This window comes from Tilletiopsis washingtonensis (assembly GCF_003144115.1).
Source record: "Tilletiopsis washingtonensis strain MCA 4186 unplaced genomic scaffold FA09scaffold_11, whole genome shotgun sequence".
Lineage (NCBI taxonomy): Eukaryota > Fungi > Basidiomycota > Exobasidiomycetes > Entylomatales > Tilletiopsis > Tilletiopsis washingtonensis.
Genome location: NW_020312008.1, coordinates 266,034 through 281,734, shown reverse-complemented (window position 1 = coordinate 281,734; position 15,701 = coordinate 266,034). Strand labels below are relative to the sequence as shown.

General features: G+C 67.6%; 5 protein-coding genes across 5 annotated transcripts; 2 read left to right on the top strand and 3 right to left on the bottom strand.

Moving 5' to 3' along the window:
* Window positions 1-97: 97 nt before the first annotated feature.
* On the bottom strand, window positions 98-2,593 carry FA09DRAFT_330033 (Bet v1-like protein). Its single transcript, XM_025742437.1, has 3 exons — window positions 1,786-2,593; window positions 771-1,100; window positions 98-694 (listed from the first exon to the last, which is right to left on the bottom strand). The coding sequence occupies exons 1-3, from the start codon at window positions 2,141-2,143 to the stop codon at window positions 270-272; spliced, it is 1,113 nt and encodes a 370-aa protein (XP_025598160.1). The 5' UTR covers window positions 2,144-2,593; the 3' UTR covers window positions 98-269.
* Window positions 2,594-3,923: 1,330 nt separating this feature from the next.
* On the top strand, window positions 3,924-4,859 carry FA09DRAFT_338855 (hypothetical protein; the record flags this gene model as incomplete). Its single annotated transcript, XM_025744151.1, has 1 exon — window positions 3,924-4,859. The coding sequence occupies one exon, from the start codon at window positions 3,924-3,926 to the stop codon at window positions 4,857-4,859; it is 936 nt and encodes a 311-aa protein (XP_025598159.1).
* Window positions 4,860-5,437: 578 nt separating this feature from the next.
* FA09DRAFT_346087 (hypothetical protein) lies at window positions 5,438-9,734 on the bottom strand (the record flags this gene model as incomplete). The annotated part of the gene is made up of 2 exons (XM_025744729.1): window positions 7,911-9,734; window positions 5,438-7,428 (listed from the first exon to the last, which is right to left on the bottom strand). The coding sequence occupies exons 1-2, from the start codon at window positions 9,631-9,633 to the stop codon at window positions 5,438-5,440; spliced, it is 3,714 nt and encodes a 1,237-aa protein (XP_025598158.1). The 5' UTR covers window positions 9,634-9,734.
* Window positions 9,515-14,762, top strand: FA09DRAFT_360694 (hypothetical protein). The gene is made up of 6 exons (XM_025745261.1): window positions 9,515-9,676; window positions 10,311-10,833; window positions 10,895-11,012; window positions 11,084-11,336; window positions 11,390-12,574; window positions 12,630-14,762. Exons 1-6 carry the CDS (start codon window positions 9,670-9,672, stop codon window positions 14,576-14,578), a joined length of 4,035 nt encoding a protein of 1,344 aa, XP_025598157.1. The 5' UTR covers window positions 9,515-9,669; the 3' UTR covers window positions 14,579-14,762.
* On the bottom strand, window positions 14,683-15,662 carry FA09DRAFT_330031 (hypothetical protein). Its single transcript, XM_025742436.1, has 2 exons — window positions 15,202-15,662; window positions 14,683-15,148 (listed from the first exon to the last, which is right to left on the bottom strand). Exons 1-2 carry the CDS (start codon window positions 15,382-15,384, stop codon window positions 14,708-14,710), a joined length of 624 nt encoding a protein of 207 aa, XP_025598156.1. The 5' UTR covers window positions 15,385-15,662; the 3' UTR covers window positions 14,683-14,707.
* Between the last annotated feature and the right edge of the window lie 39 nt (window positions 15,663-15,701).

Sequence of the window (15,701 nt, the reverse complement as noted above, 5' to 3'; positions counted from 1 at the left end):
CCGAGCGCGCGTGGAAGGCGCAGCGCCACGGACCCATGGCCAGCCTGGGCGCGCTGAGGGACGTCGTCGCGCCGAGGAGACGAACGAATGTAGAGGCATGAGGAATTCGCCATGGTCATTGAAACGAGGGGGCGAGCAGGACGTGGGGGGCCAAGCATGGGGGTAGCACAGAAAGGAGAGGGGCAAACGAGACAGAGGCGAAAAGAGCAGCCATCGAGAGGGCAATGCGTCGAGGCGGGCCATGCGCGCGCGCGCGCGAGAGAAGCTGCCTACTTGGGCGTGACGACGACGTCGAAGTTCTTGTCCTTTGCCTCCTCGGCGACTTCAAGCGTGATGAGCTTCTTCTGCTCGTCGACGTTGACGGTGACCGCAGCCGCCGCGTCGCCCTGCACCTCGACGTGGACGCCGGCGGGGTACATGCGCTGTCCGTCGTACGCGATGTGCACCGTGTCCTTGCCCGTGCCGAGGTACTGCGCCGTCCACTTGCGCTCGCCGCTCGTCGCCTCGGTGCCGTCGCCGTCGTCGAAGAGCTGCAGCACGGACACGGACTGGTGGTCCGCGTACTCGCCCGACGTGTTGTTGGCGACGAGCTCGTACGGCACGTAGCCCGTCTGGTAGAAGACATCGCGCACGCGCCCCACGCACATGGGCGTCTCGACGGCGAGCATCTGCACGACGGACGTGGGAATCGAGCCTGGCGGAGAGAGAGAGAGAGAGAGAGAGCGTGAGCGACGCAAAAGGCAGCAGGTGGTTTTGACGCGCGAACTCACCGTTGAGGTGCACCTTGACGATGTAGCTCAGCTTGGTATTCTCTCCCTCCTTCTCCAGACTCCACGCGCTCAGCTCGACGGTGGCGCGTGTGCGCGACTTGGCATAGCTGCCCTTCTCCGGCAGGCGCTCCTCGTCGGCGACGGAGACCTGCAGCATCTCGGCGCTGCTGCCGTCGGCGGCGTACGCCGTCTCCTGCATGCACACAATGTCGCGCGCCCAGATGAAGTAGGAGGGCGACTTCATCACGCTGTACACCTGGAACGACGACTGCGTGTAGCGCTCAATGGCGTGGCCCGAGTCCAGGCGCGGATCCCACTTCTTGCGCATGCCTGCGAGGAGCATTAGTGAGAGCACGGGGGAAACGACGCATTGCGCAGCCTAGAAGGGCGCGCAAGGCGCACAGAGTGCCCTTGAGTCCCTCACGAACGCAGTGAGGCGGCCCAGCCTCCAAGCAGCGGGGAATCGCTGCCACACACGCCCAAGTCTCGTAACGCCCAACGCCCTCGAAGCAGCTGGAGCATGACATCCCTAGCCGACATGACGCGCGGTCCCCCCCCCCCCCCAACAAGCGCGGCTCGGCGGCTGAGCAGGAGCCAAGGTGATCCGCTGCTCGCGCCTGTCCTCTCGCCACGAGGCAGTGACCGAACCGCGAAAGCAGATGCGCCAGCCTGAAACACCAAGCCGCGTGCCCGAGCGCGAATGGCAAAATGCCAGCTCTGGCCCATGGCTCTGTCTGAGCGTGACACGAGGAGAAAGCGGGGGGACAAGGCGCTTTCGGGGCAAAGTCGCAGGTGCAGCCTGTCCTGCTTGTCCAACGCTCGCGGCAACAGAGGCTGCCCGCGCCTCCTCTCTCATCCCACCACCAAGGCGCAGTGCATGCTTGCGCTCTCTGCGCCTGCTCTCTCCTCGCAACACGAAGCCCACAGTGCATGGCTTGTGCTCTCTGCACCCTCCTTGCCTCTCCCCTTGCTCTCTTTCCCCGCTCTCTTCGCTCTCCCTCCTCTCCGAACTCACCCGGCAGTGTCAGCGCGGCCAGCACCTGCTGCGGCGTGGCGCCCTCGACGACGGTCTCGCCGCGCGTGACGGGAATGGCATAGCTGTCGTGCGCATCGACAATCTTGCTGAGGCGCACCTCGTCGCGCTCGCCGGCGTCCTGCCACTCGGAGGAATCACGCAGCTCCTTGAGCAGCTCGCGTGCCGTCGAGAGGGCGCTGCTGTGCGACGAGGGCACGGGCACGTAGCCGTGCGGCGCCGGGTTGTCGGGAATCTGGAGCGACATGGGGGTGAGGGGATGTGCAGTTGGGGTGGTAGGTGGGTGGTGGTGGTGGGGAGCAAGGCGCGAGCTGGCTGATGAGCCACTCAAGAGAGCCATGCCTCGACTGCGCCGCGCAGCGCACGGGCGTGCGTCGCCCGTGCGTGAGTGCGGGGCAGCCGAATAAGCCTCTCGCGCTCCCGTCTGGATGATCGGCGGCACTCGGCAGCGGCGGCGGTGGGACCAAGCACAAGGGTCGCCACCAACAGACGAGACGTGCAGGCAACGTGCCGCCCCGGCGCGCACCTCTCGTCCAGAGACGCCCAGACGCTCAAGCGGCGCTCTTTCAGCCCTCAGCTTCTGACGGCGTGCTCAGTCCTACAAGCGGCGCTGCAGCTGCAGCGTTGAGGCAGGGCACAGCGAGGGTGCCCTGTGCGCATGACGCTGCGGAGCGCAGTCGCGCCGCGCGGCGCCTTTTCCCCGCATGAGCATGCACGACGGCCGCGCCGCGGCGGTGGAGGAGAGGGCGTGAAAGCGCCGTGCCGTCACTGTCGTGGCGGCGGCACAGGCGGCCGCCGCAGATCGCCGTGGCAGCACCGCGCGAGGCAGCCACCTCACGCCATGCGCCAGCGCCCGCACCCGCCTTGCACTCGACTCACGCTGAGGCTGCAGCTGTTCGTGGCCTCGCAGCGGCAGCGCTCCCATCCCCCGTGCTCCGGCCTGAGATTGGAGGGACACGAGGGCTGGGCGCCGAGAGCTCTAGAAGCCTGCTACGCGGCGCAGCGCTAGCATGGCTCGTCGACGAGCGCAAGGCAGCGCGATGGGCCTGGAAACGACGGTCAAGACGACGTGCTGCAGCAACTGCTTTGCGTTGAGCGAGAGTAGCAAGGGGGGCAAGGAAGCATGGCGGCAAGGTGGAGAGGCTGGCGGCGTGCGGCAACGGCCCCCTTCGGCGGCAAATCGCCGAGCAGGGAGCAAGCAAGAGGAAGCGGGCGCCAGGCTGAGGGCCATGCAGCGCCCCATCTCTGCTCGCCCGCCCTGAGCATGCGCCGATTGGTGGCATGCTCACAGCGCTGCAGCGTTAGAGGGGGTGGGACGCTCGAGAGCCGAGCGAGCTCGACGGCTCTTGCATGCTGCGTGGCACGCCTGCGATGAGCTCGAGGCGCACGACTCGCGCCCTCTCGCGGCTCTGGCTCTGCCGCAAGATGCGACGTGCAGGCACCTGCTGGCCAGCGCTTCCTGGCTGCTGGCGAGAAGGCCGGGCAGGCGTCCGGGCGTGCTGTACCACTCGCCTCGCAGCTGCCAGTGGCAGCCCGCGCTGCCGTTTGCGCGAGGAGCGCAAGCGTGGCGGCAGCATGCAGGCAGGATCAGCAGATCCCCGCACTCGGCGAGCTCGCGGCGGCGCGGACACCGAGCCTTCGCGCTGCGCGGCGCTTGCGCCTAGCCTCGGCGCCACGGGTGCGGAGTAGGCGCGCCGCGCGGCCCGGTCAGCGCCGGAGCTGACGCAGAGGGGCGCGAGGGGCGAGGCGCAGCCAGGCGTGCTTCCTCTCCACACGCATCGAGCCAGCCTCACCCGCATCAGCCCCGCCGCACTCCCTCTCGCCGCACAAGGCGCGGCGCAGCTTCACGTCTTCCTCGGCGCCGCCCGCACAGCGTCCTCGCTCTCCCTCGGCGTCCTTGGCTCGCGCTTGCAGGTGCAGCGCCCGCAGCTCGACGTGCTCCGTCCGGCGCCCGACTGCTGCTGTGCCGGCGCCCGTCGCTCCTGCCCAGTGCGCACCTCCTCGTGCTCGCCTGCTCGGTCGCCCGGTCTCTCTTTCCATCTCGTTGCCTCCTCGGCGCGTCTTCACCACTCCACCTCTCCTCTCTCACTCCACACACACACCTCCTCGCGCCTCGCAGCATGGCGCTCAATCTCGACGACCTCATCGGCTCCATGCGCGCCATCAACGCCGGCGACCGCGGCTCCGAGCTGGCGGCCATGCGTTCCGAGCTGCGCGCCGCCCTGGGCCAGCACGCACTCGGGCCCGACGCCAGTGGCTCCTCCTCGGTCGCCGGCACACACGCGCACGCGGCGCCGGGCCACGCATGGGGCAGCGCCGCGCCGAGCAGCAGCTACAGCGCCATGGCGGGCGCCGCGGCGCCGTCGTCGTCGTACGTCGATGCGCCGCGCGGCGGCGCATACACGCACGACGCGTACGCCCGCGGCAGCTCCATCTCCATCTCCGGCGCCGGCTACGCCAGCAGCGGCGTCGGCGCCAGCCGCGCGGGCGGCAGCGGCAGTGGCAGCACGAGCATGTCGACGTCCCAGACGCCGCTGTCGCATCCCTCCTCCTACGCCTTCTCGCCGTCCTTGACCTCGACCGTCGCCTCCACGTCCTCCTCCTCCAACCTCACCACGCCGCCGCATTCCCACCCCTCCTCCGCCTCGTCGCTCGGCGGCGCCACCGCCGTGCGTGCGCCGCAGAACACGCCGCAACATACGCCTGCCGCACCGGCGCCGCCGTGGCCGGCCTCTGCGCTCGGCGCGCTGTGGGAGCGCGACGAGCGCGGCGGCAGCGGCACGCCGCCGCCGCCGCCACAGCAGCAGCAGCAGCAGCAGGGCATGGAGCAGGAGCCGATGCGCGGCGCAGCGGGCACGCCGCGGCGCAAAGTCGGCTTCAATGCGCCGCCGGCGCCTGCGGCCTCTGCGAGCGCCGCCGCACACGCTCCGCAGGCACACTCGGCGCCCGAGGCGTGGATGGGGCGCGGCGAGGGGTATGGCTATGGCCATGGCTCGGGCGCTGCGGGGTATGGACGAGGAGAGGGGCAGGGCGATGGGATGGACGAGGGCCTTTGAGACTTCTCTCGCTGTCTCTCGGCCCCTCTCTTCCATTCGGGCAATGCAACTGTACCCGCCTCTTCTCATACTGCTCACTCGATCATCACCGCAAGTTCCCCACCATCCTCTCTCGATTCCAGCAGCTTCCTTCCGGCTCGCATCTCCGCTCTACATCCCTCGAGACTCTCCCGACCCTCGTGGTCTCCCTCTCTCAGCACTCACCCCTCGATTCCTCGTCATTCTTCCTTCTCTCTCTCACACACTCTCACGACTCGGATCCGCGCCTGCATGTCATTTTCTCTCTTGGTCGTTCTCGCATTTCGATGAGTTGCTTCACGCCTCCCACCCTCGGCGCTACATGTATTGAGCATGGCGATTCTGCGCGGCAACGCGAGCGGTCTCAAGACCGAGGCATGACGCATGTGTGTCATTCACGGTGCACGAGTAAGGGCCGCGGTACTCATGCGTGCCAAGGCGCACGACGTCGGATATCGAGATAGGCGCGAAGGGATCTGGGAGGTGCATATGGGACATGCCAGTCGCCTCGCTCGAACGCGAATTGTGATGCAGCGCAGCAGCCGAGCACAAGGTCAGCTCTACCCCCTATAGATGGGACTCGACGGCGGCCACGGCGGCGGCGAGTCCGACGCTGCTGGAGTCGTCTCCCTACTGTAGGGTCCCTCCATCTTCCATCGTCGCTCCCCTGCCAGCCTGTCGCACTTGAAGCACTCCAGCCGACCGCAGACAGCGCGCTCTCGTGAAGCAAGCGGATGGCAAAAGACGGGCCCGCAGGAGGTGACCGTGGCCATCCAGCCGGCCTCTCGACACACGACTGCCACGTTCTTGTCCCAGCCGCGCAGCGACAGCTCGTAGCTCTTGTCCGCGCCGGTGGATGTCGCCGGCGAGCGAGCGTCCTCAAAGGCAATGACAAAGGCGCCGACGTCGAGGAGCCGCTTCAGCTCGCGGCCCTGCGGCGTGTCGAGGGCAGTGTCGGCCGGCAGCTCCTTGAGGCGCGGCATCTCTTGCAGGACGCCCTTGTGCAGCAGCCCGAGCAGCAGCGCGACGAGCGGGTCGAATGTCTCGGGGCTCCATCTCGGCCGCTGCTCCCAGCTGAGGCGCTCCAGCACCGGATACGAGTACGTGCCGGAGCGCAGGGCATAGACGTGCTGCGCTCGGCTGAGGTCGTAGAGCATCGCGGTGCCGCAGAGCGTCAGCGCAATCCAGTAGCGGCCGTCGGGCGACAGCCGACCGGGCGTTTCCAGGTCGATGTCGATGTCGTGGTACACCCTGGGGCTCCAGTCGTCACTCGCAAGGCTCCACGACTCGATTTTGCTGAACGTGCTGGCCTGTGTCGTTCCTGGACCTTGAGCTGCGCGGCTGACGACGGCATGGACGGCCCGCATCCCATCGTCGGAGAGGCGCAAGCTGATCGGGGAGAGCTGATGGTTCCGCACATCCACGCCGAGCCAAGCTAAGGGATCCAGAAGTAGTCGAGGCTCGCACCGCAGCAGCTCGGGCCCGCCCCGCAGGCTCTCGTCGATATCGCACAGCAGCAACACGTTGACACGTACATCGGTGCAGTGCAATTCAGTGTTGACCGCCCTGCTCCGCATCTTGATACGGTGTCCGTACATGAGCAAGCGCGTCGACTTGCGCGCTGAGGCAGAGGCTTGCACGCCGTACCAGCGCGTGGAGTAGTAGCCCGGGCCGCGGTGCTCCTTCGTGAAGTCGGCCAAATCGTACGCAGTCAGCGTGTAAGAGGGGATGTTAAAGTCCAGGATGTAGCGGCTGTTCGCGGCCAGCACCATGAAGCCGTGGCGCTTGATTTTGGCGAAGATTGGGATCTTACAGTCACCGTTGAGATTCCACAGCACCCAGCAGCACGAGTACTCGACGAGCAGCAGAGGGTACCCGTCGATCAGTTCGATGCGCGCGTTCTTGCAGTTGAGGTGTTCTATCTCGTCTGGCCGGCCGTTCTCGTTGAGCACAACATTGCCGTCGATTGGGACATGAAATTCCGTGCGCATGAAGATATCCCAGAAGCGTACCTCCCTGTCCGACGTCAGATACGCCACGAAGCGGCCGCTGGGGCCCACGCTGAGGGCTACTATCCCGTAGCGCACGTTGCGCAGGAAGCCATGCCACGGCTTGTCGCGCACATGCGCCGCAAAGTTGGTCTGCAAGACTAACTGCTCCCAGAGCGGGCGCGAGAAGCGGCCTGCCCAGTTGGGGTCGCTGTCCTCACGATAGAGGACGACGTGTTGCAGTCGCTTCGTCTTCTGGAGGGCCCTGCGCAGGCAGCGGTTCATCTGCGAGAGATTCAGGTACGTCTGCACGTAATGCGCCACCTCGAGCAGCAGTTCGACGGGCAGCGGCATCGGCTGCTGGAACGTCAACCTCGGGCTGCTGTCTGCTTCCTGCTCGACCTCAGGCGAAAACATCACGCCGGAGGGTGGAAGCGACTTCGCGCGCGGGCGTGCGGATCGCGCAGAGCGTTGTGGCATCGGAGCAGCGTCGATGGTGGCGGCGACGAAGAGGCGGTGCAGCGAGGGGGAGTAGACAGCGAAACAAGGCGAGTGAAGTGTTGCTGGAGCGGGAGGACAGGCCGTTGCGACCTTCTAAGTTAATGTGCTGCGTCTGCTCGGCGGCGTGCCGGCCATGCGTCCCGCCGCATGCGCTGGATGCCGTTGCCGCAGCGCGCAGCAACTTGGGGGCGGCACAACGCGCTGGATGCGGCGCAGCCGGTCTCACTCGTCAGATGTGCCGCATGCCGCTGCCGCAGCAACTCGTAGACGTCAGCAAGCGGTGAAAGGTCAGCATCGAGCGTCTTTTTGGCTGGACTTCGGATGCGGCGGCGGTCAGGCGGCCAGTGTGGCGATGGCACGCAGGGCAGATGGCGGTGGCACGCAGGGCAGATGGAGAAGGCGCAGGATCAGGTGCGATGCGGCACAGGTCAGTCTTGCGACGACATGACCAGCAGATAGGATGGTAAGGGAAAGTCACAGAGGCACGGATAGATATTGCGGATCAGGGCAGCGCTCGTCTCTCAAGACTGACGCGCGAGTCAACGAAGCCCATGCAGCTTCATAGCCTCAACGTCGCACGTGAAGCAGCCGGGAATGCGACACCACTCGTCCTCGGTGACTTCGCCGTCGCCGTCGGTGCGGCAGAGGATGGGGCCGCAGCGGTCGCTCGTGAGCATCCAGTCATCGTGCGCATCGACGGCAGCCAGTCTCCAATTCCACTTTCTCGTCGTCTTTTCGTCGCGCAGGGCAGGATCGTGGTCGCTGCCGAGCACCTCGATGCCGGCGTCCAGGAGCGCCTGGATCTCAGGACCGTCAGCCGAGACAAAGGCCCCCCAGGGCGTCTGCTCCAGCGCATGCAGGTACCGACGCGGATCTTCGGAGATCAGCCGTTGGCTCAGGAGTGCAATCAGTGGCTGCCCGACTCGGTGCCACGGCACGGTGCGCTTCCAGGGCCCAAAGTCGAGCAGTGGCATCACGTAGGCCCCTGCCCGAACAGCAAACATGGGCTTCTGTCCGCAGAGGTCGAACACGCGGATGGTGCCGTGGCGGCTGATTGCGATCCTGAAGTGGCCGTCCGGAGAGAGCGAGTCGAGACCTTCCTCGTCGGTGAGCTCGTCGTCGAAGATGGTGACGGGCCACTCGGGATCGCTGAGGCTCCACGACCTCAGTCTCGTTATTGGCTCGACGGGCTCTGGCGCCGGCTGGTTCCAGATCCGACGCGGGGGCGGCCGCACGCCGTTGTCAAGGTACACCGCGCGAGTGCCGTCGTCCGAGAGGTACAGGACCGACGGCAAGAGATCGCCCTCCGTGCCGGGGGGCAGCTGCAGATGAGCCAGAGGCTTGCTTTGTACTAGCTGTTGCGTTTCTATATCCCAGAGCTGAAGCCCGTCCCAAGAGTCGCTCATCTCCGGGTCTTGCACGTTTTGGCCGTAGAGGAGGAGGGCGGAGGAGCATCGGGCGGCGGCCCAGGCCTTCACCCCCCTCCACACCGGCCTGGTGTCGCGGTCGCGAATTCTGGGCGCGTGTAGGGTGCCTCGATGGTCGTATAGGAGCGCGCGAGTGAGATTGTTCGACAGCTCGTTGCGGTCCATCTCGGCGCGACTCTCGGAGATCATCGGACGGTCGGCATATTTGAGATCCCATACTCCCCAGCAGCTTGAGTCCTTGACGATCAGCAGATCGTCGTCGTCGTACAGCTCGATCTCGAGGTCTCGGCAACCATCATGTCCGTGGCCAGACTCGAACCGACCTGAGTCAGTGTTTTCGGGACGAGTATGCCACATGTCACCATGCAGCTGGGGGATATGCACCTCGCGGCGCATGAACAGATCCCACATGCGGACCTCGTGCTCTGGCGTCAGCAAGGCGACGTAGCGGCCACTGCTGCCGATGCTTGCTGCAGCGATGAGCGTTAGGTTACTCATGCGTATGCGGAGGGGATCCTGGGCCGCCCTCCCTTCTTTCTTGTCCCAGCGCGCCTGTGGGCCAACGTACGCCCTCAGCACTAGTTGCTCCCACACCGGGTCGGAGAAGCGGCCTTCCCACCTGCGCGTGCGGCTGCTGGGGCGGCGCACGAGGCGATGCAGATGCTCGGGCTGCTTCAGCAGCTGGCGCATGCTGCGACTCGTCTGCGAGAGCTTGAGATATGCCAGTGGCTCGAGCATGCCGATGATGAGCAACAGCAGCTCCATGGGAAAGTGCGCCTCGAGGCTGAACGGTGCCGCGCCGCTCGTGCTGGCTGCCGTTGTGACGTCGGAGGTGGACATGGCGTGCAGAGCGATGAGTGTGAAGTCTTCGTGGGTATGTCGAGTGAGAGCACTTCGCAGGCAGTGCACAAGGCTGCGTCGAGGGTGGGTGGATGCGCAGGCGAAGCGGAATCTCGCGCAGAGGATGAGGATTGAGGGGGCCGACCGACAGCGGGTGCAGAGAGGTGAGATGAGACGGAGAGAAAGGGAGCCAGTAGGCCTTTTCAAGTGAGAGCAGAGCTGCGCCTGCGCCGACTTGCACGTTGTCGCGACGCCGGCATGCTGCGCCGGAAGCGCCGACGCCCGCAGCAACTCGGGGCGGCACGGCGCGGCGCGCCCGATGCGGCCACGTCGACATGCGCCCGTTGGCAAGCCAACGCAAGCTCAAGACCCACGCGTGTTTTCGAGACCGTGTCGATCATGCGGTGTACTGAAATGCACCGAAAAAATCCCCTGAGCGTATCCTAGAGCTCACTGCCGACGGAGTGCCGTATGCACGCTCAACAACGTGTAGCTGGGCAGCAGTTCTGCGGCGACGGCCAGCGTGGCGCTCCCACGCTCCACGCGTCGCTGGCCCGGCCCGAGGCGCGTCGGCCGATGCGGCAGCGGCGAGCAACGCGGCTTGCTTCTGTCCTGCCCACCATCTCCCTGCGGTCTCGCCCGCCACGCCATGCCCTCGTCTCCTCCGCACGGCGCAGGCAGCACTGGCGCCGCATCCGCGTCCGGCGGCAGCGGCGCCCTCGACGGCAGTCGCGACGCTGCGCCCGGCAGCAGCGGCGGGCCGAGAAGCGCCAGCAGCGGCAGCAACCGCGGCAGCAGCAGCAGCAGCAACGTGGCCCTGCCGCGCTCGCCGCTCAGCGTGGCACTCCTGCTGCCGCTCGGCCTGCTGCTGCTGCGTGCAGGCTTCGTGAACTTGCTGCTCGTGCTCTGCAGCACAGCACTGCTGCTCCTCTCGCCCTGGGTGCGCCTCCTCCTGGCACTGCCTGACGCCGCCGCCGAGCCGCAGTCGCTGCGGCGCTGGGACCCGGCACGCTTCCTGCCGCAGCTGGGCAGCGGACCCCCGCCCAGCGCCAGTGCCGCAGACGACGCCAAGCTGCGCTCGGGCGACGCATCCGGCCGCGTGCGCCCGCGAGCCAAGCGGCCCGAGGGCATGGCGCCGCAGCTGCGCCGGCCGCTCGATGAGCTGACCGAGCTCGTCGTGCGCGACTTTATCTGCTCCTGGTGAGGCCCAACGCGGAACAGCTGGAGCGCCCGCTGCTGATGCACGTCATCTGCGCTGCAGGTACCAGGGCCAGACGCTCTCCCACCCCTCTTTCCCGCGCACGGCGCACTTTACCATCGACGAGGTGGTGGACAGCGTGCATGCGCGCGTCAGTGCGAGCACGCGCAGTGTGGATCTCGTGAGTGCTTTGTGACCGAGCGCTCCGAGGCTGGACTGGCGGCGACAAGCCGCTGACGCCGCGTGCTTCAGGCATCGGAGCTCCTGCACACCACCACCTCGGTGCTCTACACTGTGATGCGCGCCCGGCGGGCGAACCCAGCAAACATCTCGACAGGCCTGTGGCCGAACTCGGCGGCGCGTGTGGATGCTCTGCGCGATGCTATTGCGGCGCTGCTGGAGCGGCATCTGCCGCGCGAGGAGCATGGCAGTGCACTGGTGCGCGAGCTGCTTCGCGAGGTGGCTACGCGGAGACTGTGGGATCTGGTCGGCGCCCTCGGCGAACGTGAGTTTTGCAAGGCAGCTGAAGGGGGGACGGCGCTCATGCCGCTGGCACAGCCGACTTCATCAATCGCAAGATCGTGGAGTGGGCCGACAAGCAGGCTGAGGGCTCCGGTGCAGGAGGTGCAGGCGGCGCGGCCTCGCCTGTGTCTCATCAGCCAGCATTCGAGGTCGATCCGGCGCTGCTTGGCCAGGCGCGGCAAGAGGCCGGACTCGATCCGATGACTGCCTCGCCGCGGCCAGATGAGCCGGTCTCGGCGCGCACGGCGGACCTGCTTGCGCCCTCGGCCGCCGCATCGCCATCTCGCACGCCGCTGGGCACGCCCGAGCCCGGCAGCGCATTTGCTAGTCCCTCGTCCTCTCTCGCTGCGCCGACGACGCAGCAGCCGCGCGCCCACGTCATGGGCCCCTCTGTGTCGCCTGCGCCACGCACGACTCAACCTCGCGCCATGGCGATGCCGAGCCCGGTAGTGCGGTCTTCCATGGATCAAGCTCGGCCTTTTGGCACGCCCTCGCGCGGCGCCACGCCCAGCCCGGTGCCACTCGCCGATGCAGCACGGCGAAGCAACGAGCTGCGCCGCAGCGCAGACGTCGACAGCAGCGGCGGTGCGCAGTACGCAGCCGTGGAGTCGCAGCCGCCGCCAGCTCCCACAATGGGCCCGCCAGCACTGCCAAAACGAACGCCGCAGCCCGCGCGGCCGGCGGCGACGTTCGATGAGAATGACGTGTTGTCGGGCGCCGGCACTGCTCTGCCCATGGACATCCCGCGTGGCATCCCCGAGCCCGAGCTGCCAGAGTCCTTGCGCGCTTCGATGCGCGACCCCTCTGCGGCGACTAGCTCGCACAAGCGAATAAGCAGCGTCGATTCGCAGCGAAGCGCCTCCTCGGCGCAGGGCTACACGATTCGTGAGGACGAGGGACCAGCGCCTGCAGCCAAGCCTCCGCCGCTGCCGCAGCGCACCATGTCTCCAGCCTCTGCGCGCTCGTCGGTGCAAGGCACGCCCGGCTCGGCACGCAAAGCCTCGAGCGGCGTGCCGCCCATGCCGCGCGCGCCACCTTTGACGCACGTGCTGACACGCTCGGACAGCGAGCCGCTCTCGCGCCTGCGCGACGCCTTTGAGGCGTGGCTTGAGCGCGGCGGACCGGTGCGCGCCGAGGACGGGCTGGCGCTGAGTGTGCGACGTGGCGAGGGAGAGGCACTGCTGAGGCTGCACATTGGACTGTCGACTATTGCACGACTCGGTGAGTGAGCCGCGGCCAGTCGACGAAGGTCGGTGCGCTGACGCCTGCGCAACAGTTCCGGAGGACGGCGAGCAGGCCGAGGTCTTCCGCCCCGACGCCGTGTCGATCCTCGGCAAGGCACTCGACTCACTCGCCGAAGCCAGCGCGCAAAGCGAAGTATTCGCTGCGCTGCAGACGGCCATACAGCGACTAGAGCAAGGTCCAAGCGCGGGGGGCGTGCGCGAGTCGCTCGGTCCCGTCGAGCGGCTGCTGTGGGCACGCCTAACGGGCCTGTACACGACCTTCTGGCACGAGTCGCACGCGCGCTACGCCCAGGCGACGCCGCCGACGAGCGCCACGGACGCAAGCTCCTCGCGCATGGGCCGTATGCCGAGTCAAGACGTCGCTGGCCTCTCGTATGAGCCGAGACGCAAGCCATCGGGCGCCGTTGCCGGCGCATCATCCGTCGATGCGGCCATGCAGGCTCGGGCACCGCCATCGGCAGACGTCTCGGCACCGCTCTCCTACGATTCGGCCCCTCGCGCTTCGCTCGAGAGGGCCGCGCCCGGCGCACCAAATGCGCGTGTGCCGTCTCAGGCTGCACCGCCAGCGCTCATCGATGCCGCCGACTCGCCACGGCACTCGTCGAGCGCCGAGCTGCCGCGCTCTGCGACCATGGACAGCCTCGCTGCACTACCCTCGTCGCTGGTCGTCGCGGTGACGGACGTCTCTGTCAACGCAGAGCGGCCCAATCGTCCCGTCGACGCACGCACGCTCGAGCTCATGATTGCCGTCGAGGGTCTCGCGAACGAGTCGGGCGGCTTCGTGCTCGTGCGGCAATGGTCCGAGTTTGAGCAACTTGAGAAGGACCTGCGACGCACGCTGGCGCAGCCCGAGCCGGGCAACAACGCCGCCGCCGCCGCTGGTGCAGCCGAGGCGTTTGGCCTGCTCGACGGGCCCGGTCGTCTGCCGCCGCCGCCCGTACCACTGCCGCAGGCGCGCCGCTCGACGAGCTCGGGCATCTGCAACGCCACGGAGCGCTACCTGCAGGCACTGCTCAGCAGCCACGCACACGTCACCAGTGCGCCGGTGCGGCATTTCCTCGACAAGACGCGTGCGGGAGCGCCGGCTGGACCACGCTCGAACGCGCTCATCAACAGCCTTGGTCTCGGCGCCCGCACGTTCGCGAGCGGCGTCGGCGGCCTGGGCAAGACGGCCATGAACACGCTGCAGCTGCAGGGCAACGCCAGTGCCGCTGCCTCAGCGACGCGACGAGGCGTGGCTGCGCTGCCCGACGCTGCTCTCGGCGCCGCCGGCACGCTCGCGGCGCTGCCCGTCGCCGCTGCATCGGGCCTGGTCGACGCGCTGGACCCTCAAGAGCCAGCGACGCCCGACTTCCTCACGCAGGCCAAGCCGCCCATCGTGCGCAAAGCGACGCCGCTCGAGGACGGCGCGGCAGCAGCCGAGCTGCGCGCCGTCACTGCCGAGGCGCGCGCTGCGCAGGATGCGCAGGAGGGCAAAGAGCCGCCTCCGTCTGCGGAGCTGAGCCAGCGGGATCTCGACGCACTGCTCGCGTCCGTCTTTGCCGTCGCCGACGAGGCCTTCAACATCTCTGGCGGCTGGACGCTGCGCCGCGGCATGCTGCGCGTGCTCGAGCAGGTCGTGCGTGCCAACTACGCCAGCAGTATCTTGGGAGTCTTCAACACCACCTCGTCGGCCCTCTCGTCTGCGCAACTGGGCGTCTGGGTCGACGAGCTGCGGGAGAAGTACTGGCCCGACGGCAAGTGGAGCGGCGCGCCGGGCGAGGAACGCACGCCTGCGATGCGCGCCGAGACGGCACGCAGGGCGCGCGCGGTGTGCATCGGCCTGGCGCCGCCGCAGGCTGGCTACTTCCTCGGCCCGGGAGGCAAGGTGTCGTGCGAAAAGGCGCTCGCGACGGTGCACGAGACGATCACGTCGCCCGTCTGCTCGCTCGACCTGGCCCTCACCGTCACGCTGCGCCTGCTCGACGTGGCAGTGCGATAGCAATCATGACTCCCCATCTCACGACTCCTCACTTGCCATGCCCCCGCCCTCGCAATGCATCTGCTCTACACTCGAAGCAGCCGAGAGATGCACGGGATATATTTGAGTGTGCCGGCCAGCGGCAGGAGACTAGAGCAGGTACACGGCCGCACCGGCGAAGAGCGCCGCGAGGCCGGCGCTGGGCGCGAGGCCCGTCGCGGCGTCGGGCGAGCGCGACTGGCTCGCGGGCGAGGCCGTGCTGGACGAGCGACTGCTGCTGCTCGACGACGACGACGACGAGGAGCTGGACGGCGCAGGCGTGGTGGTGGCGCCGCCCGCCGTCTGCGTCGCCGCCGCCGCACTGGCGCTGGCGCGCGACGCAGAGAGGAAGCTCGTCACCTCTGCGCCCGTGTATGTGCTCGTGACGCCGCCCGAGGCGCGCACGAGCGTGGCGCCGCCCTGCTGGATGTTGCCGCCGCAGTTGCAGCGCGAGTCGGGCATGCTGCCGTCGGAGCAGCGCAGCGAGCCGCACGAAAGGCCGCCGTTGCCGTCGCTGCTGATGGTGAAGTCACGCCCGGCGACGCCGACGGGCTGGCGGAGGCGTCAGCATGGGTGTGAAAGGATAGGCGAGGGAGAGAACTCACCTGCTCTGCAACGGCGGCGGACGTGCTGGCAACGGCGATGGTGGCCGCGAGAAGGTAGGTGGCGAAGCGCATGTTGAGAGTTGGGCAGGGGTTGCTGAGTGGCAGTGGTGCTTGATGAGGAGATGTGGGTGAGGAGGAGGAGCGCCTCAACGATGTGCTCCTTATGTAGGCGACGCGAGCCATGCCCCGTTGCCATGGGCAGCGCAACGAGGACAAAGGGCCAGCTCGACGCTGCCTCGGGCGCAGCGCTATCGCACCCCGCACGCACGCAATGGTGCAGGCTCCGCATGGCGACGACGCACAGCCGTCGGCGTCCTTGTATGTGCTCCCAGCGCCAACTCTGGGCGCAGCTCCGCACGCTGCTCCGCTTGAGCTTGTGCTGCGCGGCGGCACGCTGCGATTCTCAATGTGGAGCAACGCTCAGCGGAGGAGCGGCGGCAGCAGAGCGGTGTGGCGCCAGCCGGCGGGACGCGAAGGCGTGGGCGCAGCGCTAAAAGAGC

What these genes read in the sequence shown, in the direction of transcription:
- FA09DRAFT_330033 (XM_025742437.1), bottom strand. Translation starts at nt 2,143, where the DNA reads ATGGCTCTCTTGAGTGGCTCATCAGCCAGCTCGCGCCTTGCTCCCCAC. An exon ending in GGCCGCGCTGACACTGCCGG is followed by an intron (nt 1,101 to 1,785) that starts GTGAGTTCGGAG and finishes TGCTCCTCGCAG; the next exon opens with GCATGCGCAAGAAGTGGGAT. An exon ending in CGTCAAGGTGCACCTCAACG is followed by an intron (nt 695 to 770) that starts GTGAGTTCGCGC and finishes TCTCTCCGCCAG; the next exon opens with GCTCGATTCCCACGTCCGTC.
- FA09DRAFT_360694 (XM_025745261.1), top strand. An exon ending in GGTCGGCGCCCTCGGCGAAC is followed by an intron (nt 11,337 to 11,389) that starts GTGAGTTTTGCA and finishes CCGCTGGCACAG; the next exon opens with CCGACTTCATCAATCGCAAG. An exon ending in GTCGACTATTGCACGACTCG is followed by an intron (nt 12,575 to 12,629) that starts GTGAGTGAGCCG and finishes CCTGCGCAACAG; the next exon opens with TTCCGGAGGACGGCGAGCAG.
- FA09DRAFT_330031 (XM_025742436.1), bottom strand. Translation starts at nt 15,384, where the DNA reads ATGGCTCGCGTCGCCTACATAAGGAGCACATCGTTGAGGCGCTCCTCC. An exon ending in CCGCCGCCGTTGCAGAGCAG is followed by an intron (nt 15,149 to 15,201) that starts GTGAGTTCTCTC and finishes CGCCTCCGCCAG; the next exon opens with CCCGTCGGCGTCGCCGGGCG.